The sequence below is a fragment of the Mytilus edulis genome, chromosome 2, assembly GCF_963676685.1.
Source record: "Mytilus edulis chromosome 2, xbMytEdul2.2, whole genome shotgun sequence".
NCBI classification, from domain to species: domain Eukaryota; kingdom Metazoa; phylum Mollusca; class Bivalvia; order Mytilida; family Mytilidae; genus Mytilus; species Mytilus edulis.
In genome coordinates, this window is record NC_092345.1 from 22,337,901 (window position 1) to 22,359,780 (window position 21,880).

The 21,880-nt window shown below is 32.3% G+C and overlaps 1 protein-coding gene across 1 annotated transcript in view; it reads right to left on the bottom strand.

Annotated features, from left to right (window-relative positions):
* The window catches only part of LOC139511735 (polycystin-1-like protein 1), a gene marked incomplete in the record, with an annotated part of 223,869 nt that overhangs the window by 22,449 nt on the left and 179,540 nt on the right, over positions 1-21,880 (bottom strand). The window contains 10 exon segments of the mRNA XM_071298777.1: positions 582-731; positions 2,072-2,351; positions 2,761-2,880; positions 3,448-3,621; positions 6,055-6,161; positions 6,754-6,863; positions 7,535-7,644; positions 8,215-8,422; positions 9,514-9,597; positions 11,111-11,309. Coding sequence (XP_071154878.1) covers positions 582-731; positions 2,072-2,351; positions 2,761-2,880; positions 3,448-3,621; positions 6,055-6,161; positions 6,754-6,863; positions 7,535-7,644; positions 8,215-8,422; positions 9,514-9,597; positions 11,111-11,309 — 1,542 coding nt within the window.

Sequence of the window (21,880 nt, forward strand, 5' to 3'; positions counted from 1 at the left end):
TTTTAATTACGTTGTGTTTCAAGGAAATATTAAGCTTCTCAATCAATGATCAAAATAAGTGTTTGTCAAACTGCTATATAACCAGTGTATTTTTTCTGATTAAACGGTTGGTTCAATTTTTTTGAAATTTTTATATTTTTGTCAAAGGGTCAAAGTAAATACTTGGCCAAAATTTTATAAAAATTAAACGAGCCAAATTAATTTTAGTGAAAGTGTTGGGTACCACCTTAAGTGAGTTGTCTACCATTTAACAAAAATATAAACAGAAAAGGTAAGACAACGCAAGAAGTAATCCCCAGCTGCAGCCTTTAAATAGATTTGCTATCAGACCAAATACTAAATGCTATTGTTCATTGTTCTTTGTTCCTTGTTAAGGATACTGGTAGAGTCTTTTATAAGCAGATTCAGATCCAGGATTTTGGAAAAGGGAGCCCCCAAACTAGTTAACATTTGGAGTGAGAACTTTTACAAGGCTATGCATTCACCATGTCTGCAGCTCCAAAATATGTGTTCCCCCCCCCCACCCCCCCCCCTAAATCTGCCTCTGATAGGTTGCATATGAACTGTGTTCTGACACTTACTTGAACCTTTTTGGCTAGATCCACTGGAGACGGATGGAGCTTTTATCTTCTGACTACTGTTTTGAGAACTAATGGTTATTTGTCTACGAGGATCCGTACTATTAGAATCTTCAAAGCCACTGGAGGCCTGGTCTATTTCTGATCCTAAAACTAACAAAATGTGTAAAAAAGAATTAGTGCATCACTGATAGCTGTAATCTAATAAATACAAATATTCAAATTTGATCAAAAACATCCCCAAATTTACCTAAAACTACATTTTACACCTTCAAAATAGACATAATATCATGTTTATAATACAATTTATTCAGCATTAATAGAACCTAACATCTACATCAAGAATCCGGAAATTTTTTCACCTAATTTCGGTCATTTTCATGTAACTTAAAAGTTGGTGCCCCTTTTCAAAAACAGATTGTCAAAATCTCATTACTGCATGAGTATGCTCCTACTCGTAGCATCAACGAACTTGTTTAACTGTTGCATCGCGTTTACTTCATGATTTATCGTACCATTTTCCTAAAATCGATCAAGAGCAATTAAGGGAAGGCAACAGTTAAAGAATAAAATGATTTTAATGACTCAAAATGGTAATTTTCTCAGTCATCGCTTACGTTTCTTTCGATTCTGAAGTCGAAATTCAAACCGGATGTAATGCAACAATACTAAAATGAACAATTCCGGACTTATTCCCGGGATTAGTTTTGTTTATCAAATTCACAGGAAAACATCGTTTTTTTTAATATTTTACCTTTAATAGTGTAAGAATATTAATGAAAATAGTTGCACTTGCTTTATTTAGCAAGAAATCATTTTAAATTTACGATTTAGTGTCAAATCTGCGGAAGAGAATTTTAGGCATGCGTATCATAGTAAACAAAGCACGTGTGTTAGTAGTGAAAAAAAACTTTTTTCTACGTAAATTAAATCAAGTTTTAATTTAATTTTGAATCATAATTGACAATTGTCTTAGCTGAAAAGTAATTAAATAATGAAGACAGTTGGTATTGAATTTTAATTTCTTTATAATATTAGTTCGGAGCTTGTGATTAATAGCCAGGTGTGAATTAAAAACACAGGTAAAGAGATTAGCGATCATTAGCCAATAGCTCCCCGAGGCATTAATATAGCTATTAGGAGGGCCCTCAGGATTATAACACTTTACTGGAGTGGCAGTTTAATTACATAAAATCGATAACAAACAAAAATATGTTTAAAATGGCGATTTGAAACTCAATCTCAACGAAATGACCGAAATTATTTCTGTTGAAAAATAAAATTTGACCTAAATCCCAATAAATGATTTAGGACTTCTGAGTTTCCAAATCGGTCATGTCTGGCATATATGACCGTTTCCGGACCTTGATCTACATCATTAGGCTTCTGGTAGATAGTGGTGTTATTTGCAATCATATGACATCTTCTTATTCTTATATACTTTCAAAGATGTAAATACAAATAAGTTATATAGAATTTCACTTCTAACATACTTCTTCTTTGAACCATCTGATTAGGTATTTGTGATATTTCTGGACTGTTTGAGGTCTCTTGATACCCTTGGTGTCTTTTAACCCACTGTTTTTGTGCCCAATCTTGTATACTAGGCCAATTCAGGATGGACTGATCCAAAATGGAGTATGTCATAATTGGCTGGACAGATTCTACTTCCTCTTCTTCTTGCACATGCTCATTAGGCTTTCCACTTGCAAACTGTTCATCCTCTTTTTCTTCGTCAGGAATTGGTTCATTGTGGTAACCAGGCTGTCCTTTCTATAAAAGTCAAACAAATCTTAAATTGATCCTTTGTGTAAATTATGACTATGTTTTGTCAGATTTAAGTTCACTTTACTATCGATACAGAGAGATTTTTGATAGTTCCTCAAATTGCACAATTTTTTGCAGACAAATGTGGTGATCTTTTATCTCAGGATCTATTTTTAAATTTTTGTAAACCATGGTAAAGAAATAGCTACTGCTCAAATTGGCTAAATGTAAGTAATAATCTACAAAGGTTTAATTCCTAAAGAGTGATCAATAAATGGTGAGTGTTTCTAAACTTTTATGTAATCGTATTCAGAGGTCTAAAACAATTTCCTGAAAACATCTCAAATTAGTCATTATACGTATACTATAATACCCCTATAGCAGTATAATTGTTTCACTACAGTAAACATCCTACCTTACTTCTCCTGAACAGCAGTAGTATTAGTAAATTGACTGGAATAACTACACCACAACAGATGGCTCCTACAGTTACGTTCCTTAGTGATACATCTAACAGTCCAAACTCACCACGATACTAAAATAATATATTGTCAAAAATTAAGCATATACTATAAATTCAGAAATTAAAGCTTGCATGAAATATTGTGAATTACTGATTACTGGTAAAAATGTGAAATCTATTCAATGTGATTGCAAAATCTTTGTGAAAGAAAACCACTATGAAATTATGAATGCCAGTTTTTACTACTGCAAACCTAGTACTGAAGGAAAATCTTTCAAATAATTTGAAAAGACAATTCTGAAATAGTGTATTAGTAACCTAGTAACATCCTTGTTTTAGATAATTCATAAATGCACCATAAAAATTGCAAAAATAATGTTAAAAAAAAAATAGCTGAGGGAAATCATCTCATGACTTTTTTTTTGCCAATATAAATTTAAATGCTTAAGGTGTTTTACAAGTTACAAACTAATAAGAGAACAAATAGAAGCATCCATTCTAAATGTTTTACCTTTTAATAAAGCTGGTATGACAAAGTAAATCAAGTCTATTTTTTTATATGCATAAACTATCTATTCAATCAGAAAGCTGTCAAATCTAAATGTTAATATATAGATATAAAAAAAATATGAATTATACCTCTGGTTTAATTTCTTTGTACCACATGGCATTAAGACACATGTACATCATCAGGAGAGTAAGACCACAGGTCAGTCTCTGTTTTCTGTTAAACTGGCTGTAGGATGGACAAGTGACCAGTGACATCCATAAGTGGTAATCAGAGAAATACTGTGTTCCTTTAGTCCAAAACACCTAATATCAAGAAATAATTACAAAAAATTATCACGTCATGTTATTACATATCACAAAACACATGTAATTCAATTCAATTTAAAGCTTTGTCAGAAATTAGGTATTCTAATGCAAAATCATTTGAAACATTCATTTTGATTGGATTATGTCACCAATTTCATGGCATCAATTAAAACAATTGATTCAATGAAACTTAAGTGCAATCACAGAAGATGTATGACAGATTTTAAATGTAGGATTTGACGTTGTTTTCTGTCAGTTTCATTAGAATTGTTAAAACAATATTGTATTTTAAGCTCTGATGGCATTAATTGGTGATTTGATGGTCGCAAAGATCCACTAAAGCATTGCCAGGCTTAAATTAAAATATTGTTTGTTTGCCCTTTACCGATCGACCCTATAAATTCGTTCCAACTGAAAATCTTTTATTTGTATTTACCAGCAATATTTTATTTTTATTTATTTTTTCGTTCCTACCGAAAATCTTATATTTGTATTTACCGCTCAAAACTTTTTTACCGGAATCCTCGGGTTTTTATCTTCCCCGTATAAGGTTAAGTCCGTTTGGTATCACGTGAGCGTTTGGCATGAACACTTGCATTTAGAGATTCAAAGCATTTGATTGAAATCGATGTTGAAAGTTATGAAATGATATGACGAACGTTGCCCTGTATCTTTATACTTGGAGAGCAGGGTTCATTCATAAAAGTTCGTCCAATACAAAAGTATCAACGTGTGTACAAAATATTTTGTTAACGGACGTTGCATCCTATGTAGGGATGGCCTTTGGTGATCCGTAGATCAGGATGATTATGTTAACGCTGCCTTCAGCTTCAACCAGCTTTGACATTTTATTTATATCTGACATGAACCAAAGTCCTGTAAATTGGAGAATAATTGGCAGTAAAATCGTCAAGTTTTCCTTACAGACCATTTATAAATACGATGTAAAATACATGATAATAGAGTTTCAAGTCTTTTAGATTTTATTGATTACACCGGGACACATGAAAATTTAAACACTCAGACTCTAGGCTTGTAAGTAAAATAAGACAAATGCTTAGTTTTAGCTCTTTTAACTGGTTGCATGACCATGATGGTGTGAAATGCACTGCCGGGCAGTGGCTTTATATTCTAGTCAAATATTCTTTTCAGTTATTTCACAGATATTATCTCTGATAATTTAAGTTCAAATTTTGATAAAATTGGTAGAATGTCGGAATAAAACATGCTATAGATTGCACATTGTACAGCTGTTTCACAAACCATGCGTGGGAGATTTATGATATTGATAAACATTTCGGGCGGGTTAAGCGTACAAGGTACATGTACGTAGTACATAATATTAGTGCAAGTTAAAACTCTTAAAAGTTCCAGGCATATAACGTTGAAAATATGCCCTATATTTTGATATTTGAAAACAAAATAGTAGTGCATATGAATTAACTTCACATTCTACATGATATTTTTTTTCATAACTTCCTTGGACTATTATACTAATAGTCCCAGTATAATAGTCCCAGAAACTTTAATAATAGTAAAGATCAGTAAAATCATACTTAAACAAAAGCAAATACAGACAAAAATGGTATCATGCAGATTTTGTATCTATAAAATAAAATATTATACCTACCTGCCTACCCATGACAAAAAATGTACCGCGCCGAGTTATTTTTTGGGAAAGGAAATAAAATATTTTACCTACCTACCTACCCTGTTTCAAAAAATAGGGTCGGAAAAGTACAAACAAACAATATTTTAATTTAGGCCCCAGTAAACTTAATTTGCAACCATAAAATCTCCAATTGATGCCATCATTGCAGTATTAACAAGCAAATATATAAGCTACTACTCACTGATGATACCCCCACCAAAATCAGAGGCGGATTTAGAGGGGGGGCCCAGGGGGCCCGGGCCCCCCCTTTTTGGGAAAAAATTTGGTTGCTTATATAGTGAATCATTGAAGCGTGACTGGAGCGGGCCCCCTCTTAGGTCAGTCAGTGGGCCCCCACTTATGAAAATTTCTGGATCCGCCACTGAAAATACTTAATGATAAACAGGAAGTTGCTGAGTGATCAATCTAAAAACACATCCCACAGTATATATAGGTGACTTATATAAACCCTGAAACCAAATTTCAGAAATCCCTGTATAGTAGTGCCTGAGAAAAATGTGACAAAAAAATACTACTTGGCTTATAATCATGTGTACAATGATGCAAGTGTTCGGTAAACAGGAAGTTGTTGAGTGATGAATCTGAAAACACATCACATGGTATAGGTGAAACCAAATTTCAGAAATCCTTGTATTGTAGTTCCTGAGAAAGATGCAACAAAAAATATTCATAGGACGGATGTAGGGACCAGTGGACTGACAGATTGATGAACGGACAGACCGACAGAGCAGGGGTATAATAAAAGTTAAAACACCTACTTTTCTAAATCCGAGATTTCCTTCTAAAGCCATAAACTCTCTCTCAACCTTCCCATCATCCTCTTCTACAGCCAGCCATTTCTCTGATATAAAGTAGTAGGTACTTCCTAAAAATAATCATATGCAAACCTATGTTTAAGAGAATTAACATTTTTCAATAAAAAAATGATTCTGTTAAAAAAATGGAAAATTTCATTTATATCAAGAAAAAAATATATGCTATTTTTAGCTTTATTGAAATCAAGAACTTTGTCTGTAAGACATGCAAAAAACAACTACTGGTGTAGATATTATCGAATTACAGATTACACTAGTGTGTTGTTACCAGTATATATTTGGTTTTTACCTTAGTACATGTACACTAAACCATAATTGATTACAAATAACAAAGATAACAATCCATAATATCCAGTTCAAATCACAAGTTTTCTTTGAAAGTACATAAACAATTACAGGAATATGATATCTCACATAACACATATAATGTTTCATCTGTATTACTAGGTCAGTGTTTTCTATGTCATGTATTGCCATTGGAAATGGATTCAAACTTTGAAATGTAATATTTTAATGTCAATTTCTAAATTGTTTATTAGGATATATATATTTTCTAAATTTTCTTAGATCTTTGCATTACCATCATTATACTTATATACAAGACATAATAAGAGAGAATCTGTAATGATAACTATATCTTACCACAGTTTAAATCTTTAACTATAACTCTACTTAGATACCAACTAGGTGAAGCTCCATGGTTGTTATGCCATAACTGTACTTTCCATATCTTTCCAATACTATCTGGTAAACTATGAAAGGCAAAATCAAGTTAATATCTTTACAAAAAAAATACTTGAAACAAGGGAAATATATAATGGAAATGAAACAATAAGGGAGAATTAAAATCTTTGAATCAGTTTTATTATATGTTTTGGAGTTAGTATGACGTCCATTTTTACTGAACTAGTACACATTATCAGTTTATATATTACTAGGTCAGTAGTTAACCATATGAGGAATTTGTCGTAAGCTGGTCTTTTTCTGCTGCATTTTGATAAAATAAACAATGAAACACAACAACATTAATAGATAAAGTAACATCATGAACCCCTATGAATTTTACTACCCCCTACAGATAAATATAGGGTCACCATGTGATGGTTCTAAACCAATCAAAACGTGATGCTTTACCCACAGTTGGATAATTTTATTTAGGGGCCAAATGAGGACCACCTCTAGGTCCAGGATTTTCTCGCTGCATTGAAGACCCATTGGTGGCCTTTGGCTGATATCTGTTCTTTGGACGAGTTGTTGTCTCTTTGACATACATGTATTCCCCATTCCCATTCTTAATTTAATCATTATAGAAAACATGTCTAATGCCTTTCTTTTCATAAAATGTCAGATTAAAACATATATAATCACAAAATATTTTCCTACTGAATTCGTTTAATGTATTGGTCATTTAACACATACTTACGTTAGTATAAACTGGTCCCTAGAATTGCGTTCAAACAATGGTCTGTCATCATCACTGATTAACTCCCTTGTCTCTGACATTCCTTCCTCTCCATGTAAAATTACACTTATCTGAAACCAATTGAGTTAGTTTGCTATATTACTTCCTGAATTTGTAAATCATCTTGAGAACAGATATAAAACTAATTATTTTCTACCAAGCACCATGGGAAAAGCTTACATCAAGATAATGCTACACAGCAAAGTCCACATAGAAATACAATTGACTGCCAAATTAAAACCACATACTATAAAGCCCATGTTGTAAAACAATCTTTTCCAGGGCATGCTATTCTAATTCAGTGGAAACTGTTAATTTGGTGTTGCCATTTTTGTTTTTTGTTTTTTTGTTGTGTACATAAATCAGGTTACTAGTTTCCCCGTTTACAATTTGTCAATTCAGAGGCTGTTATAGCTTGCTATTCAGGGATGGTTGTTATCTTTGTTGAAGGCAGAACAGTGACCTATATTTGCTTACAGCTATGTCATTTTGTCTCTGGTGTAGAGTTGTCTCATTGGCAATCATACCACATCTTCTTTTTCATATATGTACTCAAATGTCATGAAATAATCATGTTAGTCAAGCTTTAATTCTAGGTTGACAAAATCATATCAACATTTTACATATTGTTGCTAATTTACCTTAGCTGTTGTGCCTGCTCCTTTCCTAAAGCCTGTTTCTATAGTAACCTCATACTTTTGTTTATCAGCCAGATTATTGTCTATCAAGTAGGTTATCCCCCCTTTCTTGGCATCATGTTTATCCAATCTGTGGCACAGAACCATTAGTAGTACATACAACAGAAGAAGAACTCCCGTCAAACATACAGCCACTGGGTTTTCATTAAGACTGAAAAGTAGAGATTAAAACATAATGTTATGGTGCGAAAACCAAGAATAATGCTTACTTGGGCCCCTTTTTGGACCCTAATTCCTAAACTGTTCAGACCTCAACTCCCAAAATCAATACCAACCTTCCTTTTGTGGTCATAAACCTTGTGTTTAAGTTTCATTGATTTCTATTTACTAATACTAAAGTTATTGTGCGAAAACCAAAAATAATGCTTATTTGGGCCCTTTTTTGGCCCCTAATTCCTAAACAGTTGGAACCAAAACTCCCAAAATCAATCCCAATCTTTCTTTTGTGGTCATAAACCTTGTGTCAAAATTTCATAGATTTTTATTTACTTAAACTAAAGTTATAGTGTGAAAACCAAGAACATGCTTATTTTGGCCCTTTTAGGCCCGTAATTCCTAAAATGTTGGGACCAAAACTCCCAAAATCAATCCCAACCTTCCTTTTGTGGTCATAAACCTTGTGTTAAAATTTCATAGATTTCTATTCACTTTTACTAAAGTTAGAGTGCGCCAACATCATACCAATATACGACCAAAAATTTTTTAATTTTTGCGGTCGTATGAAAACCTCATAATAATTTCTGAATTTACAGTAATTGAATCTTAAATTTAAAACTTTGAAATTTCAAATACAATGGATTCATTTGTTTTCGTGGGTACCAATTTTAGTGGATAAAGGAAAACTTGTATGTTAATGGATATTTAATTTCATGGTTTTGCAGAGGTCTGCATACAAGCCTACAGAAAATTTGCCATTTGTTCAACATTTGATTTTGTGGTTTACCTGTACCCACGAAAAAACACGAAAATTGGTATTCAATGAATAATAATGAATCCACAGTATAGACAGTGCATAAATACCATGATTTAATGGGTAAGGTGGTATAATTGGCTTCTCCAATGAATTGATGCTGAGAGAAATGTTACTGGTAGGAAATCACACATAAAAGTTGAATAAATCAAAAACATTTCATCAAAAATTCTGACACTGTTTAGAAAGGTTTAATTGTGCAAAGAATTCGTGAAATAATCTTAAACTATTTACCATTCAGAAAAAAACTTATACAGAACAGTATTACTTACTCGAAGAAGTCTTCAATTGATATGTGAGAAAAGTCATTTGGAACCAGTTCAAAATGGCCACCGAATGCTGTCAAATGGTTACATCTGAAATTAAAATATTCACAATTATCTAAACTGTTTTCTCATTAGACATCATCATATTTTCACCATTAATCTCAAAATTTGTGTATTATAGTTTTAGATTATTGTTACATTAGACATTCTACATAATTGTAAAATTCAGAATTGATATGGGGAATATGTCAAAGGCACAATAGCATGACTGTAGTTATACATTTAATTTGTTTCAATGTTAAGTGAACCACAACTTGATATTCATAGGAAGTCACTAATCTGGAATTGAATGCCTATGGTATGCAGGGTCTATTCTGATAAAGGAACAAAACAACAACACTTTGTAAGATCATAAGTTATAATTATTTGATTGATGTGCTACTTTGTGTGGGCAGTGGGCACAGTATCCTCAAGACAATTTTTTGCATAGTTAGCTTCAGAATTAAACAATAAGGATGATTAAAAAGAATGTGTCAATAGTACACTGATGCCCCACTTGCATTGCCATTTTCTATGATCAGTAATCAGTGAAATTGGGGTCAAAAATCTAATTTGGCATTTAAATTAGAAAGATCATATCATAGGGAACAAATAATTAAAATTGAGAATGGAAATGGGGAATGTGTCAAAGAGACAACAACCCGACCAAATAAAAAACAACAGCAGAGGGTCACCAACAGGTCTTCAATGTAGCGAGAAATTCCTGCACCCGGAGGCGTCCTTCAGCTGGCCCCTAAACAAATATATACTAGTCCAGTGATAATGAACGCCATACTAATTTCCAAATTGTACACAAGAAACTAAAATTAAAATAATACAAGACTAACAAAGGCCAGAGGCTCCCGACTTGGAACAGGCGCAAAAATGCGGCGGGGTTAAACATGTTTGTGAGATCTCAACCCTTCCCCTATACCTCTAACCAATGTAGAAAAGTAAACGCATAACAATACGCACATTAAAATTCAGTTCAAGAGAAGTCCGAGTCTGATGTCAGAAGATGTAACCAAAGAAAATAAACAAAATGACAATAATACATAAATAACAACAGACTACTAGCAGTTAACTGACATGCCAGCTCCAGACTTCAATTAAACTGACTAAAAGATTATGATTTCATCATATGAACATCAGGCACAATCCTTCCTGTTAGGTGTTTAGTGTCATACCATCATAACATATATGAGAAGAACATAACAAATAATTGTATACTAAGTTTCAAGTTGATTTGGACTTCAACTTCATCAAAAATACCTTGACCCAAAACTTTAACCTGAAGCGGGACAGAGAGACCAAAGGCCGGATGGACGCACAGACCAGAAAACATAATGCCCCTCTACTATCGTAGGTGGGGCATAAAAATTGAAACTATGGACAATATGAATGACATTAAAAGAATAAATTGCAATTTGTGTAAGTGAAGCTCAATCAAATAAAAATAAAATAAAATATCGCCTAATAAACAGACACATTCAGCAGTCTTTTTTTTTATGAGATATGTTGATTCTATGAACAATCTTGTTTTTAAAATTTAACACTATTTTACCTGCAATGAGTTTTGTAATAGGATGACTTCCCTGTTGCCCAGCAACCATTGTCTGACCAGTGTCTTGTTGTATCATTCCAAAACAAACACTTATTCCACCATAATTTAAGGGTATAATTTCTTAGAGTTACCTCCCCTTCCCTAGGACGACCAGTGTTCAGACCAGCATCAACTAAACCAATGAAATATTCACCAGAATCTGAAACAGAAAATAATTTTACATAGGGAACTGGCCACACTTGTGTTCAGTCTTAATAATTAAGTATATGTCATATTTGATGATTATAAATAACATAAACAATGTATATATAAAGGTTGAGACTAAATATGAATGCAGACACTTTCATATTTAGCAAAAAACATCTAGTAGAGGGGCATTATGTTTTCTGGTCTGTGCATCCGTCCGTCCTTTGGTCCGTCTGTCCCACTTCAGGTTAAAAAGTAATGTTAAATGGATTATTAAATAGATTTTTCATATTTAATTTTAAATTTAACCATTTTTAATGTCAAAATAGGTTCAAATCTTTTACACAAACTATTTAAATCATATGAAGTAGACACAAAAGTGATAAAAAAATGTCAAAAATCTTCCATCAGACCTAAACAATGATAAATTAGTCCTTTAACAGAAATCTGACAATAATTGTAGGTGTTAAAGAGTGCAATACAATACCTGATGAATATCAGATATTTCTATGCCACCTCTCCATGTGACGGAGGGGGGGGATAACTATTCAATGTTCAAATTAGTATGTGGTTTTAGTCTTTTTTTCAGCCTTTGTCATGATAATTGAAATATAGAATTAGCTCCATCCTGATTTTATACTACTCCTATACAGGTTTTAGGGTCTTTAATTTGCTATCATTATCAAATCAACTATCGTTCTTAAAAAAATATCATTATACTTTTTTTACACAATAAGAATTTACTACCAATAAAAATGTCAGGTTTTTATATAAAAAAATCTTTATAATTGACAGGAAATTTCTGCCTGTTATTATTGCCGCTTTACAACTCAAGTAATATGACAATTATTATATTTTATGCTTAGGCCATTCTTCAAAAGAGCATTGTCCCTTATAAATTTTCAATAGAATCCAACACATTAATAATACAATACAATCTATAATTGGTGTTAATGCCTGAAGGAGGCAATAATTTGTAAGAAATGAATCTAGCTGTTACTGACTAATTAAATTAGTTCTACTGCATGGACATCTCCTGACTACATCCATACAAGATCTGTCATAAACGCATTGTTAAACATTTTATAGCAAAACCAACAATATACTTTATTAAACAGAGGCATTAAACTGTTTCTATTTCTTTTACTATAGAGATTTTACTGAAGTTTCTATTCCTTTTACTAGAGAGATATTTCGCTCTTCAGTAATGTGGCACAGAAAATGTAGTGATCCAAGAATTCCAACAGCATCTACCTACAAAGGTTAATTTGGCTATCAATATTTGGGCTCAGGTTCAAAACTCCATTTTGTCATTTGCTAAATGGCAAAGTTGTGACATTAAGACTATTCTTACCCAAAGCCATTGCCAGAAGGTAGAGTTTGATAAACAGATATTTTGTTCACCTCAAGACCATATTTACCTGAACTTTAAGCCCTTAGGTAGATTTAATTTAACAGCTGTTTGTCGGACAGTCTATAAATGGTTTATTACACTGGTGATTTCATAAAAAAAAGAAAGAAAATTAAAGTTTCAATGTCCCTGCATTGCATATATTTCATGTCTTAAAGTGCAATAAATAACAGAAGTTTTGTTTTTCCTTCTTTAAAACAAATGTAGGCTTGAGAGAGCAATGCAATTTTCTACATATTTAAAATTTCCAAGGGGCATAACTCTTTCAAAAATAATAGATAAATACAAATTTTCAAACTTAAATGAAATATTGCTGATGAAAATTTGATAGGAATTGTACATGTGAGAGCACTAACAATGCAATATTCCATATAACTAGTATTTCTAAGGGACATAACTCTTTAAAAATTAGTGGATAGGCACTGATTTTCAAATTTATCCAAATTTTGCAGTTATAAATAGGATAAAAATCTGGCAAGAATTGTGCATGTGAGAGTGCTTACAAGACTGGAAGGACATACTTTTGGGACTTTCAGTATTTATATATCCCACTGAACGCGCAGGAAAAAAAGCTCAGCTTTTGTGGACACATGCATCCTTCTAGTACAAAAAAAATAGCATAAACAGATTATTGCCCATTGTCTCTACTTCAAGCCATTAAAATATAAGTAGATTGTCCTCAGCAGATCATTGTCAATCCCACAACAGTTCCATAACTGCTTCCTGATAACATCACTTTTTGCAGTCAATTTAAATTCAGAAATTATTTTTTAAAGCAATTCCAAAATTGTATTAATGAATTACTGAATAGTTTTATTAGATGCCTGCTATAATATTCATTGTACTGATACCTATAAAAAGTATTGATGTTGAAATAAAGAATTTATAAACCTATAATTCTTATATGATTTGCATATCTATAAATACTTGAACTGGGTTGGTCAGTTAGGATTTTTTCTCTTGGTTTACACCTTGATAAACCATGTTTTCGAAACTACTTTCGTAATCTATTCGTGCTCGATACATATGCTTGCAGAGATCCCGGGATTTTCAGTAAATTCAATGAGAAATTCAAAACCAAATGCATAACAGTTGTTTCTATTCTAATGCATATAAAATTTAAAAAAAAAATGCATTTAAAGCTTCGAAAATGTGTTAAATTAAAATTTAAATAAAATTCCGCGAAATATCATGAATGATTTGGCGAATTTACTTCATGGCAAAACACGACGTCATACTAATGAAAACTTTCAAGGGAATGATTATTTCGTTACTTGTACGCTTCAAATTCACAAAATTACTCATTAAAATGAAGTTTAAGAGGTAGGTGTTAAGTATTTTCATATCCCTGTGCATTTATTGAACATCATTTATGTGTTTAGAAAGTCAATATGGCGGCCAACTCCTTAGTTACGACCTGTCGATTGTGCATTTGGTGGTAATTATAGCAGTCTTCACACAAAAAGTTAATTTAAAATCATGAATATTTGGTTTAAGAATTATAAGGATTAAACACATTTTTTCTAGAGGTTATTGATGTGTAAACGGGGTCTCTTACTCACAAACTTTACATAAAAGTCCTTCTGACTTTTATTCAGTTTGTGAGTTAATCGCCCCGGTTTACACATCAATAACCTCTAGAAAAAATGTGTTTAATCCTATAGTATTTTGACCTTACTTTACTCCACATTAGATAATTTATCCAAAAGTACCTGAGGTTGAGTCTATCTATCAAGAGAAAGGTTTTATCATCAGATTAATGTAATGTCACTTCCATTTATCATGCTACAGGTAGAAAAACTTTCCAAGACTTGGTTTTATACAGCAAAATTAATTACTAATGAAATTTCCTCTGTAGAATGAGATGGTGGCATGAAAAAAAGTAATTACTGGTAATTTATTTAAAAATTGATATAAAAAAAATGCTTACATAATACTTTTCAATTTTTGTTCAATAATATTTGAAGGTAAAATTAAGAAATCTTTCTCTGCAATAATTTGCTTTGAAGTAGGCTACCTGTAATTCAGTGGTTGTTGTTTGTTTATGCGTTACATATTTGTTTTTCATTCAATTTTGTACATAAATTGGGTCCATAAGTTTTCTCTATTGAATTGTTTTACAAAGTCATTTCGGGGCCTTTTATAGCTGACTATGCAGTATGGGCTCTGCTCTTTGTTTAAGGCTGTACGGTGACCTATGGCTGTTAATTTCTGTGTCATTTCATCTCTTGTGGAGAGTTATCTCAGTGGCAATCATACCAAACCTTCTTTTTATATATACAATTATCATCTGCATCACAAATTGCAGGAACACCCCCTTCCCTGAATATCAAATGTCATCCCTCTTAGGTCACATTCATCTGATACAACTATCTAATGTTTTCAATGACTGGTTGAAGAAAATGTAGAAAATAGGAGGACAAGATTATTGATATGGTTACAATGTTAGATCTAAATAGATCACAAAAATATGGTAATAGCTTTCGCAAAGACCAAATTTCGGTCGCAGTTTGAATATTAAGTTTATAAATTTAATTGGGTTCCTGTTGATTTTTTTAGAAGGTTGCAACTTTAATAGCTATGTTTGAAGGATTATCTCCATGTTAAAATGCTGTTCAATGTATCAATTCTATTAGAGAGTAAACAATGTCAATATCTTCAACCTCTTTCTCAAGACAATGGAAAAGTTGGTTAAGAACCAATCTAATATTATCATTGAAAAGTGCTAAAGCCTGAGGGTAAATTATGTCAATCAACTTCATTTGAACAAGCAGTTAATAACAAAACTTTTCAATATGAGTTAAGGTTAATGACTGCACATAAATAGTTGGTAAAATTGTTGACAGGGGTTTATCTTGTAGTTGGTAAAAATTACCTTGTTTTCTTACAAACCAAGAACTGATAAATAATTGTTTTTTGCTGATTTATATAATAGCTTCAAATTTTGTTGTAATTTTTTTTTCTAGCAATCAATAGCCTCAATACCCCACCTGAATCAATCACAGGTTGCTAATTTAACTTTAACCACTTTACTTTTGAACACCAATGAGAATAGATATAGGAAGATGTGATATAAGTGTCAATGAGACAACCATCCATCCAAGTCACAATTTGTAATAGGAAGATGTGGTATAAGTGCCAATGAGACAACCATCCATCCAAGTCAAAATTTGTAAAAGTAAACCATGATAGGTCAAAGAACGGTCTTCAACACCGAGCCTTGGCTCACATGAACAGCAAGCTATGAAGGGCCCCAAAAACCAACAAGTGTAAAACCATTCAAACAGGTAAATGAGAAACACTTATGAAACATATCAACAAACGACAACTACTGAACATCAGATTCCTGATTTACAACAGGTGCAAACAAACGCAGAAGGGTTTAAATTTTTTAATAGGTACCAACCTTCACCCTTATCTGAAAACAATAGTGTTACATCACAACATAGAATATTTATATTGTTATGCTTGATCGTATATGCTAAAAGCCTTTAGAAAATAAAGGTAAACCTCAACAATTCTTTCAAGTTTAGCTGTAAGCTGACACTTTTTTCCCTGCGGAGTCACACATGCATCCACTTCTACAAAGTCAATCAGAACCTGTGAATTTAGTTCAATTTCACTACATATCTTTTTAACATTAGAATTATTTATGATCCAAATAAATGTTCATTCAACACATTTTGGGGATACATATGTATTTGGGTGATTCTCAAACAAACTACATGTATCAGCATCCAAAACTTTATACTTTTTCTCAGACACTTCCATTTATTAGGTCTTTACTGTTAAGGCCTTTCATGTAGTAATTTTTACAGGCAATTATTGAAAGTCATGAAAAAAGATCTGAGGAATTGTGTTGATATGCTTGTTATATTAAATCTTACATTATTGTATTATTCGATCTAGGATTTCGTTCATGTTATGTAATTTTTGAGTAACCAATACTGTATTGAACCAACTGATGTCTAATGCAATATTCCCATAAAGAAATCTAATTTGCACATAATTGGACATTTACATGAATATTTGAAAGATTTTGTTGCAAGATATATAGAATTTACCAATTTACAGGAATTTTTGTCTAAGAAAACTGTTTCATTTATTCTTAAATTTGAATGCCAAGTTATAATGTTTCTTCTCAAAGGATATGGTTAATGTCATAAAGCATAAAAATAATGAGTCATATCAAATTTGTAACATTCTTGGGTAATTAAAATATAAAAGAAAGAAGATGTGGTATGATTGCCAATGAGACAACTCTCCAACAGACACTATATTTTTTTTAACGAAAATATATATTTACCCCATAAAAGTTATCTTTTTAAATAGAAGTAGTATTCAATATTTCATCACGTCAGCCTACTACAACAGAGTCCTAGAAATGTGCCATCAAGTTATGAACATGGACTACTTAATTCTACTTAACTTATTAAGTGTTACCCATGCAAGCTATGGGTATAAAGGCCTTTTCAGCCTAGATGTAAGTAGTCAAACTCTCCTGATAATATAACGAATGGTGTTGATTCATAAGTCATTAGCTTTATTTTACAAATTTTTCTCCTCAAAATATTTTGAAACTTAAGCAAGATTTTTGTTTTAATAATCTAGCTTTATATGGTTGCAGGCAAAATAATGCAGAATTTTAAATCCTCAAACTTTCTGCAAGGAAGATTTATTTCAAATTTGATTTTCTTTTCATAATTATATTTTAGTGAGCATTCTGTAATTAATCTTTGAAAATAGCTTTAAGACTATATAAAAATCCCTGTCAAATAACCATGAAAAAAGCATTTTATACAAACCAATTTTAAATCTTCTATATAACAGAAACAAAAAATAAAACCCAAATGAGCATGATAGTAAACATTGTCTAATCACTTAAATTCATAATCATTAAGAAAATAACATACAATTGTGAAATTGAAACTTGTTTTTAATGACTTCTGTGACCAAAGTTACCAAGATAATCTTTTCAACTGGTTATCAGCCGTAAAACAACGAGAAAGAGTAATTAGATTTCAAAAGCTTTTTAGCTTGATTAAACTTTTCTAGACAACCAATAATGACTTTTATCCTCGGCAATCAGGATGTTCATTTCGATCAACTTCCATCAAGAATGTACTGTCACAATATCACGTCAACTTTCTGTCGGCATCAATTCCACAATCTCTGATCTTGTGTTTCCTATGGCTCCAGATACATGTACTTCTAGAGAAAGATCATTGACTCAAATATCGTGTTGCATGACTAAAAACAATATTTCATATTGACATCTAGCTAACTTGAACTGCCTAATGGCTTCTTTTATATATCTTTGAATAATTAGAGAAACCTTTTTAAACTAGGTTCAGCTATGTAAACTCATGACTAGACCAGCTTTATATCTGACAAGAATAAATAACTTATTTAACCTATTGGTATATGTTGAAATATTTTACTGTGTTTTTTTCCAAGATTTTTTGTTTTACTTAAAACCCTTTTCTTCTGCAAACATTCTTATTCATTTTATTTAAACTAGTCTATATTTATATATTTATTCAAAAATATTAAATATCTTATCATAATAACTAATCCCTATTCCTCTAATTTTTTTCAATGATTTGACCTTTAAGGTCAAAGGTGATCTTCAATGGTACTTTACACATTCTTTTAAGGTGCTGCACAAATATCAAAAGCCTATGTCCAAGAATAAAGTTACCAGTATGTAGCAGAAATGAAAATGTCCCAGACCAGTGGCGGATCCAGAACTTTTCATAAGGGGGGGCCCGCTGACTGACCTAAGAGGGGGGCCGCTCCAGTCATGCTTCAGTGATTCCCTATATAATCAACCAAATTTGTCCCATGAAAGGCCCTGGATCCGCCTATGCAGACAAAATAATTACTTTGGCCTGGAGCTCAAAGATCAAGGTCATTGGGTGTTGATGTCAAAATGTAATTAGTTTTTACCTGGACAATATACCAGTAATGTATGAGAACAAGAATCAAAAGCTGATTGATAGATTGTTGGTGCAACTCTTAGCACTCTTTGCTATATCACATGGCTAGATTCCATTGGGAGGATTACAGAATATTAATCAAGAGCCACAAAACAGACATTCTGATTAATTAAGATCTTGGTCAAACACACCCTGCCACTTCAGGATTCAACCTCACAAGCAAAGTGGTGACATGTCAGTGATCACTGTTGATAAACTCCTTAGGCCATAAGGTTGTACAATTAATACCTTATGTCTCTATTCATTGTTGAAGATTAGGTTAAAGACATACTTTGTTTTAACATAATTATGTTGACATCCTAATGTCTGTTCATGATATATTATGTTGTTGGGAGTCCTGCTTCATGAACCATTACATATATATATGTATCCCCTTCTGGAGCACCCAAATTCACTCCTACTTTTTAATGGCATTTGTGATGTTCAATCCTTAGTTTTTTCCAGACTTTGCCTTGCCATGTTTTAATGTGTATCTCTTTAACTTATTGTTTTTGATTATTGGTACCTCCTCACTATCTTCCCCTCTTTTTAAAATTTGATAGTATGTATTTTTTTTATACATTGCGTTTCTATAAATATGCTAACTTCACTTATATTTGAGTAGCCTAAACACGTTTGTGAGTATGAAAAAGCTGCAAGATGTAAGACACAGGGTATTATATTTAGTCTCCCACCTCTTTCTATATTTTTCCCTTTCAAACACCATGTCGAAGTATGACAGCAATCAAACTGTTGACAAAAACCTTCTGTACCTAAGGTCTGCATGCATAGCAGTTTCCATCAAAATGTTCTTGTCCTAATTTCCTAACAAATGCATTTTTCACAAAAATGTCTACATTTAAATTATTTTTTTTTCTTTTCCTGTGGTTGTTTAATTTCCTAAAGAATTATTCATTACTCTCCATTTCTGTTTATACAGACCATGTAAATATTAACTGTATTTTGAAATATCCAAGGGCAATGGGGTAAAAAATAAACAGTAAACAGATCACTGCAGTAGTTAATACTCTAGCCTTATCCTCATTTGACTCTTTAGGGAATAATTACCAGCCTGCATATTTTGGTTACATAACAGTCTTGTTAAAGTGCACAGGGCATTTAACCACTAGATTGAAAACATTATCTAGATGATAAATCATATTACAAGCACTTCATTGGTCTATTGGAACTTGTTTTTATGATCCTCTTTATGACATTTTGTACTTTCAGGTCATGTTTGCACCTGTCCTAAGTCAGAAAACTGTTGTTCAGTGGTTATCGTTTGTTGATGTGGTTCATAAATGTTTCTAGTTTCTCATTCTTAATATAGATTAGACAATTGGTATTCCTGTTTGAATTGTTCAACACTAGTCATTTTGGGGCCCTTTATTCATACATGTCAAGTGACATGATATTCGCGTGTAATACACGCTTTTTCAACGGTTTACATGCGAGGATTTTGTCACATGGCGTGTACACGCTTTTCGACACTTTACACGCAATTACACGCATTTTCGTTCTTTTCACTTTGTGGTCGTTAGTGATATCTCTATTCTCGGGTTTTTTCCTTATTCGGCGATAAATACCGAAAATTTCGAAGTAATTATTTGGCTGACATATTGTTTATTTTTCTATATGAACCAACAGTAAAAGGTAAGTAGTTTGTGATTAGTTTTAACGATTTTGTTACTTTCTTTCAAATTCACATTATAGGGAAAATGTGCACAGAAAGAGGTCGCTTTTAGGCCTGTACCGTCGTCTAGAGCGCCAATTGTTAATTCAAAACGATGTGTACGTACCAAGATTCAGTGTTTATAAATTATATTTTGGAGTTCAGTTTTAATGATCGAGTGACAAGTAACGTATTGTGCATTCTTTGTTGCAATGATCAAAAATAATACATGTGAGAGGAGAAATACAATGTAGCTATTTGAATACCCATTTAACATGTTTATTTAATCCAAATCAAATTTATAAAACATTTTTTCTTTTTAATTTCAGTTTCAAATATAGCCAACAGATTCTACAGATGGAAATAACACAGAACTGTTGGATCAGCTCTCATATACCAGCTATCTTCTGATGAACTAACCAGTTTTGACCAGGCAATAGCAATGGCAGAGATAATGGATGACATTTTACAATGCAAAAAAAAACAACATAATGACATTCTGTCAAATATCAATTCCTACTGTGGGAGAGCATTTTCAATTATAAAGAAATATTGACACTGAATTCTGATCAGAACTTGACTATGTTACATTTATATTGTACATTGTTGTATGCTGTTATCAAATAAATGTAACTAAACTTGAAACTGGCAGTTGTTTTGAATATGTGCCTAGTGGTGGTGCTTTAAAAACAACATAACAGACCACTGTCTAATACAATAAAAGTTCACAGTAGTATATATATTGTTTTTTGTATATTAACAAATTTGTATGTGAAATTATGAACATTACCACATTCTTATAAAAAAGTCCGCATCTATGTCACGCGTTTTCACACGCTTTTTGACATGTCATGTCATGTCATGACATGATTTTCCATTGTCAGAGGTTGACATGTATGCCTTTATTACTTGCTGTTTGGTGTAAGCAACGGTCACGTGTTGAAAGCCATACTTTGTCCTATAATGGTTTACTTTTATAAATTGTGATTTGGATGGAGAGTTGTCTCATTGGCACTCATACCACATCTTCTTATATCTATGATAATAATGTTTGATTACTCAAAAAACTTGTTTAACCCTGTGACAAGTTCATGCGCCTGTCCCAAGCCAGAGAAACTCACCAAAAGTTTCAAGTCACTGGCCAGATTTTTTTGTAGTCTGTTAAATTAATGTACAAGTGATCAGTTCGTAGTTTGATACACTTGCCAGTTGTTAAAGACTGTGCTTATATCAACATGTGTTTCTTCTTGGGTGGTTTGTTTTGTTGCCTTGTGTTGCTTGTTTTGGCAAACAAAAAACATAAAGTAAAGGCAATAGCTCACAACTACCAATTTAGACATCTTATCAAAAATAGGATTCTAATTTCACACTTTGTAGAGCATGTATAGCAAGATCTGCTTACCTTTCCAGAGAACCTGAGACCACTCCCAGTTTTTGTTTGGGTAGTTGTTACTCAATCTTTAGTTTTCTAGGTTGTGTTTATACATGAATTTCTTTGATCGTTTATTGTTTTTGCGTTTTTA